We start from the raw sequence: 26916 nt of genomic DNA on the forward strand, positions 1-26916 counted from the left end.
GTTATTGAATTGAACTGGGTTGTGGCTTCAGGTTTTCTCGTCCATAGATAGGAAGACAGTTACACGGGATCACTTGCGGTGAAAAATTGCTGGGGGCCTGTGTCGCGTGTTGTTAGGTCCACCATAGGCTGTGAAGAGTTGTTCCCCTTAGTACCGAGATCAGACTGCTCAAAGTGGCTCGTCCCGATTAGGAGGAACATTGGTGGACTGTCAAACAGGTGCTCGCCAATGTGTCTTTCCTCCTGCATTATGTATGTAGCATGTTGTAGGTTATGTTTAGGTAACACATTACCGTTTCCATTTCATAGTCTTTCTTGTTTTTTGTTTAACGCCGCACTCCGCAATATTCCATCTACATTGTATTGGACAGCGGTCGTAAGATATCGTAGTCTGAACCAGGCAATCCAGTGATTCACATTTGGAACATCGATCCACGCAACAGCGATACCATGACGTGAAAATCAACCATCTCAACAAGTATGTTCACTACTACTACTACTACTACTACCACTACTACTGCAGTTTCAAAGTGTCCACACGGAACATGCTTTTTTCCACCAGAAACGGTGTTTAACCTTGATTTGTTACAATAAAGGATTTGAACTAATGAAATGAGAATATTTATCCAATTATGACAAGATGATATACTTGGTGCTTGGAGCATGGGAGGAGATCGGTGTGATACATATTGTCTCCACAGGAATAGAAATCCCTTCCCGAGGGGTCACAAGAGTACTTAAGCACAAAATGTACGTGTGAAGGTAGTTTTTTTTATATATATAGGAGACAAACGTACTGTTTTCAATGTAGAGCTAGGTTACCTGTAGATTAAACTGCGCTAAACTGAATTTGGAACCGAACGTTTATCTCCACTTTTCCGCGAACACTTTGGTGTTAGCAAATATATTGATTGAAGCGTCATTGGTTGAGTCGAGTGTTTTGAGTGGGTTGTCGTTCTGAAATACGGAATCACCGACAACAGCCTGTAAAACAAAATATGGCGCAGTATATACACAAGCAGTGTGTTTACACCGCAATACGCCAAATTCCAAGCTCTCTGTTGTCCCCAAAATTTAAAATACATTCTCTTTGTAGATTTATATCGTGTTTTCTGCACGAAATATAGTAACCGCAAATTTTGTAACCTCTAATTGTAGATTTAATTATTTAAACATGCCATCCGACAATGACTAAAAAGTACTATTCTATGAATATTCGCTTCCGCGGTGATGCGGCCGTCAAATCAGCTATTTCACTCAGAGGGTGTTTATTGTCATTTAATAACCTCAAATCAGATATAGTAATTTTCAAATACATGGTACAAAAACGCTAAGCGCCAGACAGAAGTACCATCTTTCAAAGTCTCTTGGTATGACGTGGCTGGATATCGAACCTGGGATCTTCCGCTCTACCACAAGACCACGGGGGCGGTCTGTGATAAAGACTAAATCCGGTGATAATCAACCAAAATCATGATTTATTCTTGGCAATGCTTGTGATACTAACATGCCTGTTAGATCACAGTTGTGATATGTCAAACTAGTGCGTTCTATGAACACAATGTTATCGGACGAAGAAGAATAGAGTGCGGAAGTTAATCATATACATGTAGTTGCCTTGTGTTATATTATCAGGGGCATTTCTAAATAGAGTACAGAAAATATGCACATATTCATTGCATTCGTACATTCGATCTCTACCCAACAGAAGCAAATTCGGACAAATAAATTTGACAAAGGCAATTGATATGTGCTGCTTGAAATACTCACGCATTTTTTAAATATTCAGTGCAAGTGTTATATGATTCAAGGCGTCAGGTTTACCGTGTCATGCTTACCATTGCCTTTCATACCCGTTTGGCAGAGAAGGATGCATTTGTGAGTGAGTTGATGGAGAAGTTGGACTGCTGCTGCTGCCCAACAACAAGGCATAGTTAAGAAACAGTCTGAACTGGACGAGCTCGATTGTCTGTATCAACCAATCAGCAAGTCTGACCACCCGATCCCGTTAGTCGCCTCTTACGACAAGCAGAGTCGCTTTTTAGACAAGCATGGGTTGCTGAAGACCTATTCTACCCCGGATCTTCACGGGTTCCGTGTGTTTCAAATTTGTTTTACTGCCGTGCTATCATGTCCATGTATGCAAAACAAGTGGAACAAGACAATGCAGACTTTCTGACAAGTGTTGCTGAATTTACGATATCTAATGTAATTATATTGCCATTAAACACATTGTGACATTTACAGGGAAAGCGTGACTCTACACAAAGAGAAAATGCGCAATAGATTGACTGATCGTATGAATAGTACCACTCGTCACAGTGCTATCATAACAGGAAAATGTGGGCTATCTATTTACATGTCAGTGTAAACGTGACTTCAGGAAAAATATTGTTTTTTTATTGTGCTTGTCGCCATCTGATATTAATTTAGAAGTCTATTATTCGTAAATAACAAGTTACATATCTGGTCACAAATCATTAACAAGATTGACGCAACTGTGCGAATTATGTTGTTAGTTTTCCCCACCAGCATGGATACAGTTAAGACCACGAACACCCGGTGTCTAATCGTTGACATGGTCAGTTAGACCCGAGACGCGGGGTCCGAGTGGCCATACCTTCTATACCATGGCTAAGATCCCAAGCATTTAAACAATGTCTTTTTAACATTATTTTGATGATTTTCATATATATTCTAAACGTCTATGTTTGACAACCTACGTTCGTTAAATGTACAGATTTTGAAATGTACAAAACGCAAACACTCCGATTTGTACTATCCTATATTACTAAAATATCAGTGACAAAATTCATGTCCTTTACAATTCCCTGTTTTGACTTGTACCGTTATGTGTGGGTTTTTTTTTCGAGGTAAACAGTTGGGTTGCCTTTGTATGTGACGGGTGCCACCGTAAGGGGAGGATACGCCTACCTTTTCACAAACACCTGGTATCATCACCACTTGATAGAGATTCATAAACACCAACTAATGATGTAGTCGGCATCACACAATGGAGATTTGTTATCATTATTATTATATATATAATGAAAATGTTTATTCAATTATTTCCATGTCTTTGATAGCCTTTCCATGCAGACAGCTGCCAGCGACACATATTTGATATGTTCTGATATGAAATTAGATTGCAATGGTTAATAAACATTTCATGACGGAGACATATCTGTTCCATGTGAAAGTAATGTAACATTTGAATACACTTATAAAAGACTTATCTAAGAACTGTCTACCGTCATGACATGTAGTTGAAATAATAACACAAAGCTATCGGATGAAGAACAAAGATAATTATTGGAATATGAATATTTTATTTCGGAAGTAATGTACTAACGCATAACCACATATGTTCAAAGCTTAGAGTAATACTAATTCATAACAAAGCAAATAAACTGAATCTATTTATCAAATATGCTGATTAATCAGGTGATAATGAAATATTGTAAAATGTTATGGAATAAGGATTTGCTGGAATGTATAATGTGGAACAAATATGGAACACATTTTCAAACTTTAGAGAAAAAATTGCCAAAGTAAAGTCTATATGTATACGTTCGCCTTTATACAGAACACTGGTTAGTCTCACACTGAATATACAGGCGAATATTATATGTGAATATGAAAAAGCATAATCACATATGTTCAAGGCTTAGAATAATAATAATAATAATATAAAATAATGAAGCAGATAAACTAAATATTATTATCAAGCAAGCTGTTGATCAGGTGATAAACGAAACTTTGTAAAAAGATGATAATAATAATTGAAAACATAATAGCTTTTGATGAGAGTACTTGTGAAAAGAGCAATTGCCCAAGACCTTTTCAAACATCATGATAGTGCTGTGAGAGATATGTGTCACCTTGTGACAGTTCGGGTTCGAACCAACTTGAAGCAATGAATCAGAAAGTGAAAAACGCAACTGTCCACACTGCACCGAAACACAATCACTGTTGCTGGACACATGCTGCACGTGAAAAGCTAGATCCCAGGTTCTTTAAAAGCACACACGAAAATGGTCATCGGTCACTTGTTCAATATGCCAAGACTCGACCAAGCCAGCAGGAACCAATTGCAAGCGATCGGAATGTTTCAAGAAGGGGCAACTCAAGTGATCGTCGCCAGACATTTTAACGTCCATCCATGCACGATAACTCGACTTTGGCATCGTTTCAACGCTGCAGGAACAGCTGCTATACGCCCGAGACCTGGTGCAGCACCTGTCACGACATCTCGCCAAGACCGTCATATCCTTCGTTTGCACCTTTTGGTACCTTTGCGACCAGTCAACGCCGCTGTGTTTTGGAAAGGGATCGCTTTGTAAGAGGCGGTATAATGGTATGGTATAAATTCTCGTTTCCACAGTTGGTGGTTTCCCATGGCAACCTCAATGTTCGAGGTGATGTGTACAATACCCTTTGTCCAGCACTATTGCTATTACTGGCGCCCTACATCAGCTTGTCTTCCAGCATGACAATGCACATCCACACACTGCAAGGTTCACGGGAGACCAAGAACAACATCTCTGTGATGATCTGGCCTGCCATGTCACCTGACATGAATCCACATGGTACGAGCTTGGACTGAGGGTTCGAACTCAACAGCAAACCACCTCAGACAGTGGCAGAGTACAACATTACTGGCAGAACATCACAGAACGTTTCCTGAGGCCCATTTCTGGTGTCCCCCGTCATGATATGGCTGGAATATTGCTAACAGCGGCGTAAAACCATACTCACTCACCCCCACAACATCACTGGCAGACATTCAACAACGTTTCCTGAGTTGTCAGTCCATGCCTCGGCGACTACAGGCATACGTCAGTGGACATGGTTGACATGTCCGCTATTGATCCTCGGTGGTCCCGGCTACGTTCTGAGCCTCTGTGACGTCATCGATGGACGTGTTTCTTACGGACTTTATTGCTAACATTTCATGTGATGGGTGTGTTTGTCATTTTCGTTGGTTTCATTTGGTTTTCTTTCACTGTAATAAAATACACACCTTCTGAACACTTAATTGCGTTTTAAATGGCTTTGAGTATATATGGAACATGATATAGAGACATAATTTACAACATAAACTTTACATGTTATACTTGATCAGTGCAAATACGCACTGACTGATCTTATACCTGCGAACAGTGGTATATGCTGCAACAATCTGAAACACTAGCTTGTGTGTTGTCTCCAGGCGTTAATGTATGGATCATCTCCACTGACCGAGTTGACGTAGGACGGTCCTTCACTACTGTTTATGTGACCGTAGCTATGCTCGTCACCGTCTTCACCTGCATTACGTTGTATTCCATTGTAGATATTTCTTTCAACATCATGGCTGAGGCCAGAATATGTGTTGGTGGTGCCACTGGTGGGAATAAGGTCATCTTCTCCCTGGGATCCATTAGAGATGCTCTGCACACCATAATAAACTGACGTTTCAGGATTAGATGAATTACCGTGCGAGTTCATGGATAGCCTGTTTACCATGCTGCAGCAATAGACGTTTTGCATACGATCATTGTATAATATTTACAAGGTTGCATTTTGACTTCATCGCTAAGTACCATAATATCACACGTATAAATCAAACAGTTTGATGTACTTACATATATATGATGAGCGCCACTATGATGAGAACCAGGACACCACACACCACTCCTAAGGGTAAGACAATATGTCCATTGTCTGAAACGACATATGATGATGCCTTTAACGTGAAGATTTCTGTTAGTGTCTCTACCTTCATTGCGCAACTTGGGCTCACACACACACACACGCACAAACGCACGCGCGCGCGCGTGTGCGCGCGAGTATATCCACACACATGCGTACACACGCTTAAAGGCAATTATGTTAATATTGTCATGTCATTGTTTGTCGTTATTACATGTACATATAGATACCTGTGTGTGTTGATGACAGGGCTGTAGAGGTAAGGGATGTCATTATGTCGGTTGATCCCTGAGCACTAGTATAGGTAGTTGTTTCAGACAGTTTGCTCATGCCATCGGATATCCGTAGCGTTGTGGCTAATGACGTAGTTAGTGAATCTGTATGGTAAATGAAACATAATGAAATGATGAGTGTTTTCCTCTGTGGTTGTTATGCAGGGATAGCAGTTCAGTTCTCGTTACTGTTAAACATCCCAGCTAACACACTATGTCTTCACAACGTTGTGGTAAGGTTGTAGATTGGTAACGTTGTCACAACATTATAAATACGTCTCTGCGTAACGTTATTTCACAACGTTATACCAACGTTGCATATTTACGTTGTGAAAACGTTGTGTATGTATGTTTCTAGAACGTTGTTGCGACGTCATACCGCTTCGTTCGCGATGGTCATAGAAATTGGAATCTTTCATCAAAATCAACTTGATTTTCGTCAGAAAAACAAATCATTACTATTCTATATATTCGGCATTAGGACTTTCATCCCGTGCATATAATAAAACTGCCTGAACGCAATTGCCCCCCTCCATAACAACGTACCTTATACGTTACTGTGAGAAATATTAATCTTCTTACATAGAAAACCTCATGTCAAACCTTCCCAGATAGCATTCAGAAGTTGGCCCTACGTTGGAAGTGGTTGGCAGTGTTTCCACAAATTTAATTAGGATAAATACCCCAAAGTGTTAACACTTCTATCACTTATTGGTGGGTCAATTCATAATTAATATCCAACATTCATGCTTCAAATATGGGAACTATTTATTTTATCTGGCAATATATATTTTTGATTTATGTATATATTTTTCAAATAAGGTTTATTCATATAAACATATTCACTTGAATGACTAGTTTGTGATACAGCAGAAAGGTAAATTTACTGCTTTTGAATAACTACAGTTGATCTATTGACTGATAAAACGATTTGCCAATATTAACACCAGTTACATGATACTGTTAGAAAATGGGATGTATCTATTCAGTACTGTTTTTTTAAGAATGTGATACTTTGTGGTTTCTGTTTTTCTTTCAGGTGGAGTAAACAGTATTGTTGAAGCATATGTGTTTAAAGTACATCACTGACAGAAATGTATGTATGATGCAATAATATAAACAAACATCTTCAAGAATTAACATTAAGATGATTCTTATTAAATTATACCCACAATCTAAAAGGGCGGAGGTATAAAGTTACACCAGTGATATCCGTTCGTCCGTCCTTCCGTTCTTGAGGACGTTTTTTGGTGTGAGTGCAGTGCAAAGTTTGATTTTCATCATGTATTTTCTGAAAAAAATATGATTCTTTACATGTTTTTAACTTCAAATGTTGTTTTTTATCTCAACATTTGTGCGACCTTTACCTTGAACTGTATTTCATAGATTCTTTTCCAATAGGGGATAAAGTTTTGATACCCATAGGATCAATATATAACTTTTTTTCCTGTTTTGAACATTTGTGCGCACTGCATGGATGCTTTCAAATTTAAAGAACCCTTTCCATGCTAATAGGAAAAGTACAGTGCAAAGTGTGATTTCAATGAGTGGATTTTCTGAGAAAATATTGCCTTTTTATGTTTTGAACTTAGAAATATGATGGAGTTTGGGCTATTAATGAGCTGTGCTCACCTTTTGCCTTGTTCAGTTCAGTGCTAAAAGCCTTTCTGCCTATGTATGCTCCAAGAGCATCGTGGTATCACTGTCAGCGCCTTCTTCGCACTTTCAGCAGTTTTTAACAGACATCAAAATATTATTTTGGGGAATGCAACCATTATTTTGTTATGTCAGAAATATGTCCCTTGCCTTGCCGTTTTATAACATTTGTGACATTTTTTATTTAGTTACCAAGGCATAAGTAGAGACTATGGATAGAGTTGAAGATCACCCCTGTGACTTTTCATTTGAGGGCTGAAAAGGCTCCTCAGCCACTCAGCCCAAGTTTTGACTTGCCATTTGATAAATAAATAAAGATAGCCTCAACCAGAATTCTATTGTCATTTCGTTCCCGAGAAATGGATCTTAGACTATTCTGTTTGTCACAGTGTTGCCCTCAATGCTGAATGTATGGGGTGAGGCCAAGAAAATTTAAATGTTTCAATTTGTGCAGGGCTTATTGTTTGATGGTTTTTCATTTGCAAATTCGTGGGAAAATCAAATAATTTAACTGTGTTGAAACATTTGTGAACAATTTGCCCATAGCCTTGAAAATTGTTTGGGAAAATAAATATTATATAACCAAATTGTACATGAAATTAAAAACATTTAGATTTATATCTTGGCCGTATTTCAAACTCTGCCAAAAGAGAGTGATTTCATTGACTTGCTGTTTCATGGATAGGGTTAAAGTGAATTCAGCTTGCAGAATGTATTGCTTGGTACCTGATGTCTTAACTAGATTGGTACAAAATTGTCAGGCTGCCTGGGAGGTACTGAGGAAGAAAACAGGCGTTAATCTACATGGACATTGCAACAACGTCCTGTAATGGCTGTTGTGTCGCCATTTGTATGCGACACATACGTTGTCGCGACGTTTTGGTTAAACGTTGTAGCAACGTAAAAAATAGACGTTGTGACAACGTCTTGATTTGGTTGTATTTTGGTTTACTCACAGTGTTGTAGCATCTGGGAGTCTACAGATTTACGTTGTGACAACATAACATCACAACGTTTTAGCAACAAAAAATCAACGTTGTCACAACGTTGTCAGAACGTAGAATTGTTTGCTAGGATGGGACAAGTCGACCTGTCATTTCATTCAGTCAGGCTCTCTGATCACACCTTCTGGAGTAGTACTGTACTGATGTTATAGCATAATGTACAGGGCAGTCTATGTCAGCTATTACATGTTCTAGTAATTAGATATAAACAGGAAAACACAAGGTAATAACACTTTGCCATCGTCCACACATCGTCTCAAATGCGTGTCATCACAAATGTTCAAACTCATACCCACACAAATATAGTGATAATCCAACTGATCACCGTTGACCAGGGTCATGAAACATCGTCATCAGGTAACACTCACACATAGAAGTCAAAGGTGTATTTGTTGTTGCTGCAGTGGTCAGTGTGTCCAAAGTACTTGGGCTGGTTGTACCTGGTGAACGTGATAGCGCCTGTGTTGGCGTGGATGATGGGGTGGTTGATGCATCCAATGGTTGTCGCCTAGAAGTTATGTTCATTTGACCTGAACCTGTGAACAATAATTTCTGTAGCAGTTTCTAGGTTCGAGTTCCATCTTGATCTTGCAAATGATGCAACTTCTGGACACAGGGGGAAACTAGCTGACCATAGAGTCGTAGGTCATGTGATTTATTTACTGAGGAACTTGTTACCATACAAATAACTGTGAATACAGTATAATATATGTTGAAACCTACTGCATACCAGTCAAGTCATTATATTTTCTTAGTATATTACGGAAAATTGTTAAAAGATGGTTTCTTTTCAGCATGGCTACACTGAACCAGCAGTTCTGGAGAGGCTGTCACAATTGTGTTTTTCAATATAATAAATTGAACAAATCAGAAACTATGTATACTTTATTGTCAGGATAGATTGGTTCATGAAAGGAATTTTATCATTTCATTGATCACACTGGACTGACTGAAGGTGGATTGAAATAATTACATGTTTTCTCGGATAGCGAGGCAAAATTCAAATCAAGGCCGGCATTAGATTCTATTTGTTAATCTATTGATAAATTGATGGTTATCAAATAAAGAAACACGGGAAAAGATAAATTTGATTTATACTCTCATACATACCAGAAACATGTATCCATACATTTGTCCCAGTCTGATCTTGGTTGTCATAGACTATTACTATTTCGGCAGCTGTTTCCGGCAACACCCTGTTGTATTGGTCCACGTTCACGCCAGCCCAGAGTTGTTTCCCGTCACCTAAGATGTTAAGTATCCCTGGCTTTGTCCGCTCTTCTACCAATGTTACTCGTATATTCTGTCCTGTTATCCTAACAACACAGCTGCTGTTCACACCGACACTGCCAGGGAATCCCGGGGAATGGAGGTACACCGACCCGTTTACTGTTGTGCTGACTGAACTACACATATCAATACTTCCTGAAACACAACGCATATAACAAGTAGAACAACTTACATGTTAGTATTCAAATTAGTGACATATTGTATCATAACAGGTCAGCAAATTGCTCCCATGTTGCTTGATTTCGTTTTGGCGCCCGGTTGATCAAGGCTGAAGCTGAAACACTCATGAATCCCCTGAAATGGTATAGCATTTTTACCAGGGACACACTTAGGTCATGATGTAGGGGACAGTTGGCATGTAGTTCTAGTCAGTTGGCATGTAGTTCTAGTCAGTTGGCATGAGCGTCTAGTCAGGCTCTAGTCAGGAAGTTTAATCAGTTGGCAGTATCCTTGGGTGTTAATTACAAAACATATACTATAATTGATGGCAATGGTGGAGAAAGATGTTATGAAAGCAGTCCAGTATTCGTACGCGCTTTTTGTTTTGTTATGTCATAAATCACAAACAGAAGTCTGTGCAACTAAGCACTTACTAGGTAATGAAATATGGTACTCATACACGTGTAACCTTGACATGTCAAGATGTATTAATGAATATTGTAACGAAAAATATTTCGTTCGCAAGACTAAACACAGTTATGAGGATGTCTATATACCGGCACTACTACCGGTACTACTACTGCTACTACTGCTGCTACTACTACTACAACAACAACAACAACAACGACTACTACTACTACTACTACCACTACCTTACATCAGGTGAATAATAATAATAATAATAATAATTAAAGCTGCAGGCAGCAATGGCGGGCTCCAAGTAACGCTGTGCACAAACGTCCATGTTCGAATCCTCAAAGGGTTTCCTTGTACCACATTCGTCAAATGTAGGCACCAATTGCAGGGTATAGCCGCTTCGAAATTGTCGTGTGCAGAAGTCTGTTCTAAATCCATTTCCGACCTCGCACATGTTCGAATCCTGAAAAGGTTTGCTTGTACCGACGACGTCAAAAGATAGTCACCGCACATCGTCGCTACTAAATTGGTGTGTTCCAGGGGTGTCCCAAATATTAATCAAATATTACCACCAAGCGGTGTTACATTTACTCAACAACCTTACAAGATATGATCTTTAAAGTAAAGTTTCGGTAAAAAATATATATCAAAACCAAAATCCATTATGGACGCAACTAAAACAGATATGACAAACGGCTATTAGAGTTTGTTGTGTTGTGTGTGGAGACAATTCTCCAAAAGTTAGGAAGTATTTCATGCTTTGGATTCAGAGGAGTATGCATTTGAAGACAGGTACCCCAAAGACACTGTGAGAACTCGGCTTATGGGGTTTGATGTGTTATGCATGGAAACAATTCTCAGAAAGTTTGAAAGCATTTCATGCAGTGGGTTGAGAGGGTTTGAAGACATATACCAAAAGAAAAACTGTGAGAACCTCGAATCCCATATGGCTGCCAAACCACGTGACCAATGACCAAAGTCAAAGAACAAAAGATGTCAAGCACTAAAGGCAGCAGATACAGGCAAAGTTTTAAAGTAATGGGACCAGTGGTTGCGGAGCAATAGAGCAAACTGTACCTTAAAAATTACTTGTTTTTTTCAGTTATCTGTCCTTCGTCCCACGGCCTAGGAATTTGTGTGGTATCTAGTACTTAACTATCTGCAAACGCATTCAAAATTTGAACACAATTGAGCCAGTGTTTTTTTCTGCTAGCTCTTGAACAAAAAAAACGGCGGAATAATAATAATAAACATACATGCAGCAATGTCGGGCTCCGAGTGACACGCACGCACAAACGTACCGAAAAACGAACGCACGACCTTGGCATTTAAAAAGTATCTGGAACTCAACTGTCTGCATACGCATACACAATTTAAACATAATCGAAGAACTGAGCGAACGATAAATGGTGCTTTCACAATGGTGTGGCCGTATAGGACACAAAAACGACAGTTTTAATACCACTTAGCGCAAAGCGAATGAGCCTCATTTCCGACCTCGCACATGTTCGAATCCTGAAAAGGTTTGCTTGTACCGACGACGTCAAAAGATAGTCACCGCACATCGTCGCTACTAAATTGGTGTGTTCCAGGGGTGTCCCAAATATTAATCAAATATTACCACCAAGCGGTGTTACATTTACTCAACAACCTTACAAGATATGATCTTTAAAGTAAAGTTTCGGTAAAAAATATATATCAAAACCAAAATCCATTATGGACGCAACTAAAACAGATATGACAAACGGCTATTAGAGTTTGTTGTGTTGTGTGTGGAGACAATTCTCCAAAAGTTAGGAAGTATTTCATGCTTTGGATTCAGAGGAGTATGCATTTGAAGACAGGTACCCCAAAGACACTGTGAGAACTCGGCTTATGGGGTTTGATGTGTTATGCATGGAAACAATTCTCAGAAAGTTTGAAAGCATTTCATGCAGTGGGTTGAGAGGGTTTGAAGACATATACCAAAAGAAAAACTGTGAGAACCTCGAATCCCATATGGCTGCCAAACCACGTGACCAATGACCAAAGTCAAAGAACAAAAGATGTCAAGCACTAAAGGCAGCAGATACAGGCAAAGTTTTAAAGTAATGGGACCAGTGGTTGCGGAGCAATAGAGCAAACTGTACCTTAAAAATTACTTGTTTTTTTCAGTTATCTGTCCTTCGTCCCACGGCCTAGGAATTTGTGTGGTATCTAGTACTTAACTATCTGCAAACGCATTCAAAATTTGAACACAATTGAGCCAGTGTTTTTTTCTGCTAGCTCTTGAACAAAAAAAACGGCGGAATAATAATAATAAACATACATGCAGCAATGTCGGGCTCCGAGTGACACGCACGCACAAACGTACGGAAAAACGAACGCACGACCTTGGCATTTAAAAAGTATCTGGAACTCAACTGTCTGCATACGCATACACAATTTAAACATAATCGAAGAACTGAGCGAACGATAAATGGTGCTTTCACAATGGTGTGGCCGTATAGGACACAAAAACGACAGTTTTAATACCACTTAGCGCAAAGCGAATGAGCCTCAGTGACTGAATGAAGGGAGTTTACTGCCGTAGGGCCCATTTGCGGACAATCAAACGCAGCCAAAGACGTGACACCCAGCCCCGCTCAGGACGGTCGCGCCGACTCGGCTTGGGTTGAGACGGGATCGCATCGTTTGAGTCACATCGGCATTATTACAGCTATAAGGCGGGAAGCCCAGACTAAATATCTTGCAAATTACTTTAAAATATTATGACACGTGAAAAAACTGTATTAATTTATTGATGAATGTGCTGTATCGGTGTTCATAATTACTTTCATATGAGTAAACTATGGTCTTTATTTTCAATCTGGTAGTTCACTGGTCCGTTTTGACAAACAGTTTTCGTCAGAATTATGGTCCGTTTTGCTGCTAGCCGGTTTGGCGCAAAATTCTCAAAAGGGAGGTAACTCTCTTCACCCCATGCCTCATTTTCGATCGACATTTTCAGCAGGTGAGGACAGGTCATATTTGTGCATGATTGAAACTGACATAATACGGCAAATAAGTATTATGCCATCATTGTTTTCCTTTAAATATGTTAACAAACAGATATTTGATGTTCATGTTGACTACATGTAGCCATAATGTAGGAGACATGTGAGATTTTTGAAAATTACATCGTAGCCTTGGGTCATGTCGCGGCTCTCGGCTTATCGTAGCGTGAAGCATGCATTCTCGGTTATCGCAGTACGTGTCATGTAAGTTGAACGGAATAAACCGCGCTCACTAACCTTTATGGTTATTCGTGTTCTCTATAGTTCATGCAATTTTGTAATTCATTTTATCAAACTTTTCATATTATACATAGAAGTTCATCATTTACTTTTGTCGCGCGGCCTCGTGCTGAACTTGTATGGATGCTCGAATAGGAGTTAGGACCAAAAACAGGACACAATGCCACCAACCACAAAGTAGGATGATGCCAGACTTCAGGGATTTATCCAGACAAGTATCTGTTATAATTAATAGGTATTCAATGCATATGTCCCAAAAATTACAAAAAAATTAGATTCAAGATAATTTCATTTATTTCAATGTGTGATTGAACAAATTGAAATTGGGGGGGCGGGGCGGGCATAGTGTTTTGAAGAAAGAGATATTTTACAGCCACACCTTTATTTATTTCAAACTTTGAGCTTGATTTATTTGTAAAAGAAAATTACATTGCAACAATGTCAAATTATCTTTTGTCCCCTGGGGGCGGTTGGGTAGCCTAGTGGTTAAAACGTTTGCTCGTCACACCGAAGACCCAGGTTCAATTCCCAACATGAGTTCAATGTGTGAAGCCCATTTCTGGTGTCCCCCGCCGTGATATTGCTGGAATATTGCTAAAAGCGGCGTAAAACCATACTCACCCACTTTTGTCTGTTGATGGAGGCTGGGATTTTGTATTGAACATTAGATATTTTTGCAGCCACAGCTTATTTTATTTGTAACTTTGAGCTTGATTTTTTTGTTAAACAAAAGTACATTTGATTAGATATTTTTACAGACACGGCTTTATTAATTTAAAACTTTAAGCTTGTATATTTTTTAAAGAGAACTACATTGCAACAAAAGAATTTTTTAGAATCAAGATAATTTCATTTATTTCAATGTGTGATTGAACAAATTGGGAAGGGTGGGGGGTGGGGGTAGTGTTTTGAAGAAAGATATTTTACAGCCACACCTTTATTTATTTCAAACTTTGAGCTTGATTTATTTGTAAAAGAAAAATACATTGCAACAATGACAATTATCTTTTGTCCATTGACAGTAGCCTGGGATTTTGTATTGGAGATAAGACATTTTTATGACATGTAAAGATCCAGGGTAGAATAGGTCTTCAGCATCCCATACTTGCGTTAAAAGGTGACTAACAGGATTGGGTGATCACGTTCTCCGACTTTATTGATGTATGTAGCTGTATCCCAATTGCGTGGATCGATGGTCATGATGTCAATCACTGGATTTTCTGGTCCAGACTCGATTATTTACAGACCGCCGTCATATAACTGGAATATTGCTGAGTGCAGCGTTAAAGAACAAACAGATATTTTTACAGCTTTATTTATTTTAGACTTTATTATTTAACACTGGATTTCGACTCCGTTCTGTGACTGATCATTGGATTGTCTGGTCCATTATCGATTATTTAGAAACTATCACAGGGTTGAAATACTGTTGAATCTGGCGTTAAACAACAATGGTTTGTTAAATACATGTATTCTTCACATTTAAGATCCATGCTTGCCGTAAGAGGCGACTAACAGGATCAGGCGGTCAGGCCGGCTGACCTGGTTGAAACATGTCATCGATGCTCATTATGTCAATCACTGGATTATCTGGTCCAGACTCGATTATTTACAGACCTCCGTCGTATATCTTGAATAGGGGGCATGGGTGGCCCAGTTGCCTAAGGCGCCTTGATTTGCTGTGCAGAACTGCGTCTCTTGGGTACGCCAGAAAGCTATGATTGTGGGTTCGAATCCTGGTTCGCTGCGATTACGTTTGTAGGTTTGTCAGCACCATACCCGTGCTCGTGGGTTTCACAGAAGTGGTTAATGTCTGAGACCTGCATCACTTCTTTCCTCCCACATTAAGCTGACAGGGGCGGTCGGGTAGCCTAGTGGTTAAAGCGTTCGCTCTTCACGCCGGCGTAAAACCATACTCACTCACTCACTCACTCATTAAGCTGACACGCCGCGATATATTTGGAATATTGTAAAAAGCTGGAATATTGTTGGGTGAGGAGTTAAACCACCAACCAACCGTTTTGTGACCGATCATTGGATTGTCCAAAACATTATCAATTATTTACAGACTGCTATCACAGAGCTGAAATACTGTTGAATCTGGCGTTTTACATTTATAGTAAAGAGTGAAGAAAAGTGTGTGTTGTCAGTTTTTGCATTTTGAAGTTGTTGAAGATCAATGAAGAATCATGCGTGATATTTGCAATTGATTAAAGTGTGAAGGAAACAAGGTGTTGTCAATTTCTTGATTCTTCGATGTTTTAAACTTTAGTCAATGGTTTCAAAACCAACATTGTAATTTCTTAAACAATATTAGGTAACAGAGATAAACATTTAGTCACAGAAATAAACTTATGTTATTTAAAAACATATCTACAAAATAAGTAAACTATGATTTCACAGTTATGGTAAAGAGTGAAGAAAAGTGTTGTCAGTTTTTGCATTTTGAAGTTGTTGAAGATCAATGAAGAATCATGCGGGATATTTGCAATTGATTAAAGTGTGAAGAAAACAAGGTGTTGTGTCAATTTCTCGATTCTTCGATGTTTTAAACTTTAGTCAATGGTTTCAAAACCAACATTGTAATTTCTTAAACAATATTAGGTAACAGAGATTAACGTTAACAAGGTGTTGTGTCAATTTCTTGATTCTTCGATGGTTTCAAAACCAACATTGTAATTTCTTAAACAATATTAGGTAACAGAGATAAACATTTAGTCACAGAAATAAACTTATGTTATTTAAAAACATCTACAAAATAAGTAAACTATGATTTCACAGTTATGGTAAAGAGTGAAGAAAAGTGTTGTCAGTTTTTGCATTTTGAAGTTGTTGAAGATCAATGAAGAATCGTGCGGGATATTTGCAATTGATTAAAGTGTGAAGTAAACAAGGTGTTGTGTCAATTTCTTGATTCTTCGATGTTTTAAACTTTAGTCAATGGTTTCAAAACCAACATTGTAATTTCTTGAACAATATTAGGTAACAGAGATAAACATTTAGTCACAGAAATAAACTTATGTTATTTAAAAACATATCTACAAAATAAGTAAGCTATGATTTCACAGTTATGGTAAAGAGTGAAGAAAAGTGTTGTCAGTTTTTGCATTTTGAAGTTGTTGAAGATCAATGAAGAATCGTGCGGGATATTTGCAATTGATTAAAGTGTGAAGTAAACAAGTTGTTGTGTCAATTTCTCGATTCTTCGATGTTTTAAACTTTAGTCAATGGTTTCAAAACCAACATTGTAATTTCTTAAACAATATTAGGTAACAGAGATAAACATTTAGTCACAGAAATAAACTTATGTTATTTAAAAACATATCTACAAAATAAGTAAACTATGATTTCACAGTTATGGTAAAGAGTGAAGAAAAGTGTTGTCAGTTTTTGCATTTTGAAGTTGTTGAAGATCAATGAAGAATCATGCGTGATATTTGCAATTGATTAAAGTGTGAAGAAAACAAGGTGTTGTGTCAATTTCTCGATTCTTCGATGTTTTAAACTTTAGTGAATGGTTTCAAAACCAACATTGTAATTTCTCAAACAATATTAGGTAACAGAGATTAACATTAACAAGGTGTTGTGTCAATTTCTTGATTCTTCGATGGTTTCAAAACCAACATTGTAATTTCTTAAACAATATTAGGTAACAGAGATAAACATTTAGTCACAGAAATAAACTTATGTTATTTAAAAACATCTACAAAATAAGTAAACTATGATTTCACCGTTATGGTAAAGAGTGAAGAAAAGTGTTGTCAGTTTTTGCATTTTGAAGTTGTTGAAGATCAATGAAGAATCGTGCGGGATATTTGCAATTGATTAAAGTGTGAAGTAAACAAGGTGTTGTGTCAATTTCTTGATTCTTCTATGTTTTAAACTTTAGTCAATGGTTTCAAAAGCAACATTGTAATTTCTTAAACAATATTAGGTAACAGAGATAAACATTTAGTCACAGAAATAAACTTATGTTATTTAAAAACATATCTACAAAATAAGTAAACTATGATTTCACAGTTATGGTAAAGAGTGAAGAAAAGTGTTGTCAGTTTTTGCATTTTGAAGTTGTTGAAGATCAATGAAGAATCATGCGGGATATTTGCAATTGATTAAAGTGTGAAGAAAACAAGGTGTTGTGTCAATTTCTCGATTCTTCGATGTTTTAAACTTTAGTCAATGGTTTCAAAACCAACATTGTAATTTCTTGAACAATATTAGGTAACAGAGATAAACATTTAGTCACAGAAATAAACTTATGTTATTTAAAAACATATCTACAAAATAAGTAAGCTATGATTTCACAGTTATGGTAAAGAGTGAAGAAAAGTGTTGTCAGTTTTTGCATTTTGAAGTTGTTGAAGATCAATGAAGAATCGTGCGGGATATTTGCAATTGATTAAAGTGTGAAGTAAACAAGGTGTTGTGTCAATTTCTTGATTCTTCGATGTTTTAAACTTTAGTCAATGGTTTCAAAACCAACATTGTAATTTCTTAAACAATATTAGGTAACAGAGATAAACATTTAGTCACAGAAATAAAATTATGTTATTTAAAAACATATCTACAAAATAAGTAAACTATGATTTCACAGTTATGGTAAAGAGTGAAGAAAAGTGTTGTCAGTTTTTGCATTTTGAAGTTGTTGAAGATCAATGAAGAATCGTGCGGGATATTTGCAATTGATTAAAGTTTGAAGTAAACAAGTTGTTGTGTCAATTTCTCGATTCTTCGATGTTTTAAACTTTCGTCAATGGTTTCTAAACCAACATTGTAATTTCTTGAACAATATTAGGTAACAGAGATTAACATTAACAAGGTGTTGTGTCAATTTCTTGATTCTTCGATGTTTTAAACTTTAGTCAATGGTTTCAAAACCAACATTGTAATTTCTTAAACAATATTAGGTAACAGAGATAAACATTTAGTCACAGAAATAAACTTATGTTATTTAAAAACATCTACAAAATAAGTAAACTATGATTTCACAGTTATGGTAAAGAGTGAAGAAAAGTGTTGTCAGTTTTTGCATTTTGAAGTTGTTGAAGATCAATGAAGAATCGTGCGGGATATTTGCAATTGATTAAAGTGTGAAGTAAACAAGTTGTTGTGTCAATTTCTCGATTCTTCGATGTTTTAAACTTTAGTCAATGGTTTCTAAACCAACATTGTAATTTCTTGAACAATATTAGGTAACAGAGATTAACATTAACAAGGTGTTGTGTCAATTTCTTGATTCTTCGATGTTTTAAACTTTAGTCAATGGTTTCAAAACCAACATTGTAATTTCTTAAACAATATTAGGTAACAGATAAACATTTAGTCACAGAAATAAACTTATGTTATTTAAAAACATATATCTACAAAATAAGTAAACTATGATTTCACAGTTATGGTAGAGAGTGAAGAAAAGTGTTGTCAGTTTTTACATTTTGAAGTTGTTGAAGATCAATGAAGAATCATGCGTGATATTTGCATTTGATTAAAGTGTGAAGTAAACAAGGTGTTGTGTCAATTTCTCGATTCTTCGATGTTTTAAACTTTAGTCAATGGTTTCAAAACCAACATTGTAATTTCTTGAACAATATTAGGTAACAGATTAACATTAACAAGGTGTTGTGTCAGTTTCTCAATTCTTCGATGTTTAAACTTTAGTAAATGGTTTCAAAACCAACATTGTAATTTCTAAAACAATATTAGGTAACAGAGATAAACATTTAGTCACAGAAATAAACTTATGTTTTTTAATAATATATATCTACAAAATAAGTAACATTTAATCCAAATGGAGCCCAGACTCTTAATTTCATGGCTGAGGCAAGCTAGACTTGAGTTTGACTCCGCAATTAATGTATTCTCTATTGTCTGGGAGACGGACATATCCAAGACTATTGGTTTGTTAAATACATGTATTCTTCACAATTAAGATCCATGCTTGCCGTGAGAGGCGACTAACGGGATCGGGTGGTCGGGCCGGCTGACTTAGTTGATTCATGTCATCGATCCCAATTGCATTGATCGATGCTCATGACATCACTCATAAAAGCTTGAATATTGCAGAGTGTGAAGTAATACCACCAAATAAATTGATATATTCCAGCTATATTTTACAGTTATAGTCAAGATTGAAGAAAAGTGTGTTGTCAGTTTTTGCACTTTGAAGTTGTAGAAGATAAATGAAGAATCTTGCGTGATATTTGCAATTTTAGGGTGGAGAAAATAAGGTGTCAATTTCTAGATTCTTCGATGTTTAAACTTTAGTAAATGGTTTCAAAACCAACATTGTAATTTCTAAAACAATACTAGGTAAGATAGATTGACATTTAGTCACATATTTTTTAATAACAAGGTTTTTTTTGTATCTACAAAATAAGTAAAATATTATCAAAGTAAAAGGAACCCAAACTCTTAATTTCACTGCTGAGGCAATCTAGACTTGCCAACTAATTGTAGTCAATTAATGTATTTTCTATAGTCTGGGAGACACATATCATAGACGATTGGTTTGTTAAATACAGGTATTCTTCACAATTAAGATCCATACTTGCTGTAAGAGGCGATTAACGGGATCGGGCGGTCAGGCTCGCTGACTTGGTTTGAAGCATGTCATCGATGCTCATGATGTCAATCACTGGTTTGCCTGGTCCGGACTCGATTATTTAGACCACCGGAATATTGCAACAAACACGAAAGGACAAAAAATGTCATTGTTGAAATGTATCTCCCCCCCCCCCCCCCCCCCCCCCCTCAAATAAAATATATATATAAAATAAAGTTTTAAATAAATAAAGGTGTGGATGTAAAAATATCTAATGTTCAATACAAAATCCCAGCCCCCGTCAACGGACAAGTGGGTGAGTGAGTATGGTTTTACGCCGCTGAAAGGTCAGGGTGAAAACATGTCAAGAAAACTGAACACCCTGTCATGACCCGTCATCTCTAGGCTGGTTCTTACTGATCATGGTGTTATTCAGCCGAGCATCTCATTGCTATGAAACTGAGACATTATGTGAGAAACCACACGAAAGTCTTGCCATGTGCAGAGACATGGTAACACATACGGGGAAGACAACAATGCTTGTCGTAAGAGGCGACTAACATGATCGGTTGATCAGGCTCGCTGACTTGGTTGAAGCATGCCATAGATCCCAATTGCGTGGATCGATGCTCATGATGTCAATCACTGCATTGTCTGGTCCATTTTTTTTTTTACAGACCGCCCTCATAGTGCTGAGTGAGGCGTTAAACAACAAATAAACAAAGCACATGTGTTTACCTGTTGGAAGGTTTGTTGGTTTGTTGTTTAACGCCGCACTCAGCAATATTACAGCTATATGACGGCGGTCTGTAAATAATCGAGTCTGGACCAGACAATCCAGTGATTAATATCATGAGCATCGATCCACGCAATTGGGACCGATTGCATGAATCGACCAAGTCAGCGAGCCTGACCACCCGATCCCGTTAGTCGCCTTTTACGACAAGCATAGTCGCCTTTTACGGCAAGTATGGGTTGCTGAAGACCTATTCTACCCCGGAATCTTCACGGGTCCTAGGGGTGGTTATCACTCATATTTTCGTTTCAGATATGGCACGGAGGAAGAATTGGAGGAAGGTGCAAGCCATGAAGCAGCGGATGGAGGAGTATCACCTCCCTAAAAAAGATACCGGGGAACGAAACCCCGTTAGAAAATCACACAAGAATTTGCCAATGAGTGATCAAATGAATGAGCAATTGAGCAATCAAACAAATGAAATTGGTCTTGATACAAATTGTCATCAGGGGGAAGCTTACCCTGAACATATCCTTGAACATGATACTGAGGAAGTCAGCCTCGTTAAAATTTGTCATCAAACCGCAAACACTGAACATATTCTTGGTCACACACCTAAACCATTACCTGTAAGGGATATTGCTAGCTGCAAAAATGAGATGAATGAAAATAACTTTGCATCTACAAGCACTGCACAAAGTCATGATCAGTCGACTGGTAATGCCCAAACATCGTACGACTTGCGTGTAAATGGAAAAGCACTGTGTGTTCAAGGGTCTTTTCATCAAGGTCATCCTAGATTTGGCAAAAACAGTGGAAGACAATGTGTTGCTAACAGTGCATCTGCAATGTTGTTCAACCAAATTTTGGATATTTCCTCGTGGGACCGTTATGATCTTGATAACGTTCTTTGCATAGGAAATAAACTCTATGGAGATTCATTAGATGAGAGATCATCAACTACTCATAATCCATACCTCCTTGTGTCTGAGATTCCTGCAAACGTAAACATCTTTGATAAAGAATATACATTCAGCCGTGGTGAATCTTTTAGTGGCTTTGTGCTTAAGGATGTTATTGAAAGTGTAGATACTCCACAAATCAAGTGTCTCGATACTGCACTTCACACAGTATTTTCAGAACATAACTCTGCATTTGTGACATTTGGAGGAGCAACATTTGCAGTTACAAAAAGCAATGAGAAATATTATGTGTTTGATTCCCATTCTCGGAACACTGCAGGTTTACAAGTGCCTAATGGGGCTAGCATTCTTATCCAGTACACAGCCTTCCTTAAGGTCCAGCAACACTGTATGAATCTTGCACGTTCAATGAACCTAAATGCAGACACGCAATTTGAAGTGACGGGCATGACAATCACCTCTGATGTTGAGGCACATGTGAATGATCAGGATTTGAGCAACTCTGATAATCAGCCTGATACCGCAAGTGAAACAAATGAAAATGAAAATGAAAATGATGTGGTACACATTGATGAACACGAGAACTCACAAGATGGTAGTGTGGAAATAATCGACATTGACAAAAATGCAATGCTTTTCTGCCCAATATCATCAGATATATGTGAACAGTTGTGTGAACAACTCAATATTCAACATCACTGTTTATCAAACTGTCAAGACCATGAGTTTGGTGTGGAAATTGGTGAACCATGTAGATCAGTACCTATTGAAGGTGATGGCAATTGTTTCTTTAGAAGTTTGTCCTTTGCAATCTCTGGCAAAGAAAACAATCACAGAAAAGTCCGACTGGCTGTTGTGGCACACCTAAGGGAACATGCTGAAAGCTTCCATCCATTCTTAAGAGCAGGTTATGACTCTGTTGAACAATACATCTCTCAATCAAGAATGTGGTATGTTGGAACATGGGCAACAGAACTAGAAATGTTTGCAGCTGCAAATCTACTCGGAATTGACATATGCACATTCACTGATAACAGATGGTTGAGATATCCAAGCAGTCAGATAAACACAGGCACACCAAACACTGGCAGATGCATATATCTAAATCATGTTTGTGGTTCACATTATGAAGTGGTGGTTTGTGTGAACACTCTTGGCGCCTTGAGAAACTCGTGTACGGACAAATATTGTGAGAAACATTTGAACAGCAGTGTTCGTACAACAAGGAAGAGAAAAGCTGACCATTTACCTGTAGATGACAGACAACCAGTTTTGAAAAAACATAAACTTGATAGTGCAGTATCTATTCATTCTCATGAAGTGACTCCTGCTGAGGGACAAAAAACAAAAAACAAAAAAAAGTTTGCTAAAGCCAAAAGAGAGTATATCCAGGCCAAAAGGAAACCAGAGAAAGATATGTCTGAGACATCGAATTTGAATGTGAAACAGAGTAAACTGACAAAAGAGAAACAAAAGTACAACACTGTACCTGAACTCAGAAACAGAAAGAAAGAAGCCAGTTCAAGTAGATACAGAGATGATGAAGCACACAGGGAATCTGTCAAAAACTACAGCAGAAAACAATATGCTGAAGATGCAAACCATAAGGCAACACTTAAAATGTACAGCAGTGAGAAATATGCCACAGATTCTGAACACAGGGCAGCATTTAAAACATATAGCAGTCTGCAGTATGCCAAAGATCCAAAGCACAAGGAAAAATTGAAATCTCTCAGTACTGAAAAATATGCAAGAGATGCCAAACACAGGGAAACTGTAAAAACCTATAGCACTCACAAATATGCACAAGATGCCAAACACAGGGAAACTGTAAAAACCTATAGCACTGACAAATATGCAAAAGATGCCAAACACAGGGAAACTGTAAAAACCTATAGCACTGACAAATATGCAAAAGATGCCAAACACAGGGAAACTGTAAAAACCTATAGCACTGACAAATATGCACAAGATGCCAAACACAGGGAAACTGTAAAAACCTATAGCACTGACAAATATGCACAAGATGCCAAACACAGGGAAACTGTAAAAACCTATAGCACTGACAAATATGCAAAAGATGCCAAACACAGGGAAACTGTAAAAACCTATAGCACTGACAAATATGCAAAAGATGCCAAACACAGGGAAACTGTAAAAACCTATAGCACAGACAAATATGACAAAGATACAGCCCACAGGGAATCCGTTAAATCAGCAAGCATTGCAAAGTACAAAACTAGTAGCGAACATAGAGAGAATTTGAAAGAGAGACAGTCAGTCAGGGTTTTGCAAACAGCAAAAGAAACGAAAATAATGGCGAATGTTACACGATCTTTTGTGAAGAACATTTCTGAAGGTCCCGAATTTGTTTGCTCAGTGTGTCATCGAAGACTTTTAAAAAAACAAGTAGTTCAATGTAAAAGAACTGTGTATGAAAGCAAAGGAAGCAAGGTAACATCTGTATCTGAGAAATGCATCACTGACACTTACCTACACAAATGCACAGACAGTTGTGATGACCAATGTTCGTTTGTCAATTGTCCTATAGGCACATTGTGGATTTGCTATACTTGTCATAGAAAACTTTTGTCTGGTAAAATGCCTGGAGAAGCTGTTGTGAACAACCTAGAACTGAGTCCTGTTCCTATGCCGCTGCAATGTCTAAATGAACTAGAGCAGCACTTAATTGCCTTGAATATCCCTTTTATGAAAATGATGGCATTACCGAAAGGTGGACAACATGGCGTACACGGACCTGTAGTATGTGTTCCTTCTAACATTCAGAAAAGCACCAGTATCTTACCGAGATGTGACGTAGATGATCAGATGATCAGAGTGAAACTAAAGAGAAAGATAACTTACAAAGGCCATTATCAATATCAGTTTGTCAACAAGGCTCATGTTGAGAATGCTTTAGAATATCTTCAAACAAGCAACAGATGGTACAGAGATGTGACTATTAATGAAGAATGGGTCAATCCCTTACCAGTTATTGATGAAGAAAATGGAATATATGATTCTGAAACTGACACTGACACATTACCTGATCTTGATAAGGATAGATCAAACGTACAAATTACTGACAATATTGAGTCTGAGAAAGAGCATGGATTACTCATGAATACATGTCTGCAACCTCTTGATATTGGCCAAGAAGTTCTTGATCAACATTTTGAAAAGATAACCTGTGTTGCACCTGCTGAGGAAAATAGTCCTGTACGAGTATTGACAGACAAGAGCAATGAAGCGAGGTCTTTCCCAGTATTGTTCCCTTCAGGGACCCCGACATTCCATGATGATCGTGAAGAGAGAATAACACTAGCACGTTACCTGCACACACGTCTCATGAACGCCGATCGTCGATTTGCTCAAAACACTGACTACATATTTTATGCTCAGTATCTTTCTGAAGTTGAACAAGTTATGTCAAATGTTTCCATTGCAATGCGCAAGGGATCACAGTCACATGGAAAAAATGTTACCTCTGAAAATCTTACAGATTCTGATTCTCTGAGAGAGATTTTAAAATGTGATGAAGGCTACAGGTTCTTGAAACCCATAAGAGGAACTCCACCTTTTTGGCAATCTGCTCAAAAAGATTTATTTGCAATGTTGAGACAACTGGGTGTACCAACTTGGTTCTGCTCATTCTCATCAGCTGATATGAGGTGGCCAGAAATGATCGAATCAATCCTTCGAGAAGAAGGGGATAAACGCAAAGCCTGTGAACTTGACTGGTCAGAAAAATGTTTTGTACTGAGAAAGAATCCCGTGACAGCAGCTCGAATGTTTGACCAAAGATTTCATTGCTTCTTGAAAGAGGTTATCATGTCTCCTGCAGAACCAATTGGAAAGATAAAAGATTACTTCTATCGTGTAGAATTTCAGCACCGTGGTTCCCCACACACTCATTGCCTTTTCTGGGTTGAGAATGCCCCAAAGATTGATAAAGACAATGATGAAGCAGTAAAATCCTTTATTGACAACTACATTACATGTGAAATGCCTTCATTTGAGAATGACGAAGAATTGTACAATATTGTCAGCAGTGTGCAGAAACATAGCACCAGACATTCAAAGTCTTGTAAGAAAAATGGCACAACATGCAGGTTCAATTTCCCTCGTCCACCAAGCAATGAATCTTTCATTTCACGACCAGGCGGTCAAGATATGGCAAATAAAGATGAGCCAAAAACCTTGGAACAAACATGTGAATCTGTCAAAGTGATGACCAACAAAGATGCAAAAGCAATTTTAAAACCAATTTGGCAAGCACTAACAAATGATGAGCAAACATTTGAGTCAGTCGATGCATTATTCACTGCTATCGGGATTTCGCAAGATATGTTTGAAATGGCATGTGCAACCCTAGCCACAAAAACAAATGTTGTGTTGAAACGCAATCCTAATGATGTATGGATAAATCAGTACAATCCTGATCTCCTAAGATGCTGGAACGCAAACATGGACATTCAGTATGTAGTTGATGCCTACTCTTGTGTTGTGTACATCATTTCGTATATCTCAAAGGCAGAAAGAGAAATGGGATTACTGTTGAATCATGCACAAAAAGAAGCAAATAAGGACAATACTGATGCAAAATCTGCTCTGAAGAAAATTGGTGCTGTGTACTTACACAATCGAGAAATGAGTGCTCAGGAAGCTGTGTTTCGAGTTTGCAATTTGAGATTGAAGGAAGGATCACGTAAAGTACAGTTCATACCAACCGTAGACCCTGTCAGAATGAGTTTGCCCCTTAAAACTTTGAAAAACAAACAACAGAGTGGTGAACTAGATGAAGATGAAATGTGGATGACAAGCATTGTTGATCGATACAAGAGCAGACCAAAAGGTGACGAGTTCAATAACATGTGTCTAGCTACTTTTTGCTCAGAGTACAGAGTGGTGTCAAAATCTGAAGTAACAAGGGTGTCTGATGAAAGACGGCAT

At 37.8% G+C, this 26916-nt stretch overlaps 1 protein-coding gene across 1 annotated transcript in view; it reads right to left on the bottom strand.

Annotated features, from left to right (window-relative positions):
* Window positions 1-5179: 5179 nt before the first annotated feature.
* Window positions 5180-26916, bottom strand: part of LOC139475145 (serine-rich adhesin for platelets-like) — a 34643-nt gene continuing 12906 nt past the window's right edge. Inside the window, exons 3-7 of the mRNA XM_071258401.1 lie at window positions 9736-10050; window positions 8994-9161; window positions 5924-6070; window positions 5627-5705; window positions 5180-5508 (exon numbers count right to left, since the gene is read on the bottom strand). Of these exons, the coding sequence (XP_071114502.1) occupies window positions 5190-5508; window positions 5627-5705; window positions 5924-6070; window positions 8994-9161; window positions 9736-10050 (1028 nt within the window). The 3' untranslated portion in view covers window positions 5180-5189. The remainder of the gene's footprint in view (window positions 5509-5626; window positions 5706-5923; window positions 6071-8993; window positions 9162-9735; window positions 10051-26916) is intronic.

The sequence above is a fragment of the Haliotis cracherodii genome, unplaced genomic scaffold, assembly GCF_022045235.1.
Source record: "Haliotis cracherodii isolate W230 unplaced genomic scaffold, xgHalCrac1.p SCAF_3, whole genome shotgun sequence".
In the NCBI taxonomy this organism is placed as follows: domain Eukaryota; kingdom Metazoa; phylum Mollusca; class Gastropoda; order Lepetellida; family Haliotidae; genus Haliotis; species Haliotis cracherodii.